The sequence below is a fragment of the Fulmarus glacialis genome, unplaced genomic scaffold (genome assembly GCF_000690835.1).
Source record: "Fulmarus glacialis isolate BGI_N327 unplaced genomic scaffold, ASM69083v1 scaffold12555, whole genome shotgun sequence".
Taxonomy (NCBI): Eukaryota; Metazoa; Chordata; class Aves; order Procellariiformes; family Procellariidae; genus Fulmarus; species Fulmarus glacialis.
The window spans coordinates 2,068-2,317 of record NW_009212370.1 but is presented as its reverse complement, the minus strand read 5'-3'; the positions used below and the strand labels follow the sequence as shown (position 1 = coordinate 2,317).

At 64.4% G+C, this 250-nt stretch overlaps 1 protein-coding gene across 1 annotated transcript in view; it reads left to right on the top strand.

The window, feature by feature from the left end:
• Positions 1-46: 46 nt before the first annotated feature.
• Positions 47-250, top strand: part of LOC104076851 (trypsin V-B-like) — a gene marked incomplete at both ends in the record, with an annotated part of 1,280 nt that continues 1,076 nt past the window's right edge. The window contains one exon of the mRNA XM_009577864.1: positions 47-155. Coding sequence (XP_009576159.1) covers positions 47-155 — 109 coding nt within the window. The remainder of the gene's footprint in view (positions 156-250) is intronic.

Genomic DNA, 250 nt, shown 5'->3' with positions numbered 1-250 from the left:
CCCCCGTGCCACCGGTCCCACACGGCATGGTCTTCGTGGCCCACAGGTGTCGTGGTTCCACGGGGATCATGGCAATGCTGTGGTCTCCGCGGTCTACACGTGTCCTGACTATGCCGCGTCCCACGTGTGTCACGCATGCACCACGAGTCCCACACGTGGGTCATGCCGTGTCCCACATGTGTCCTGGCCACGCTGCAGACCCCATGTTCCACACGTGGACCATGCCATGTCCCACACGTGTCCCGCCCAG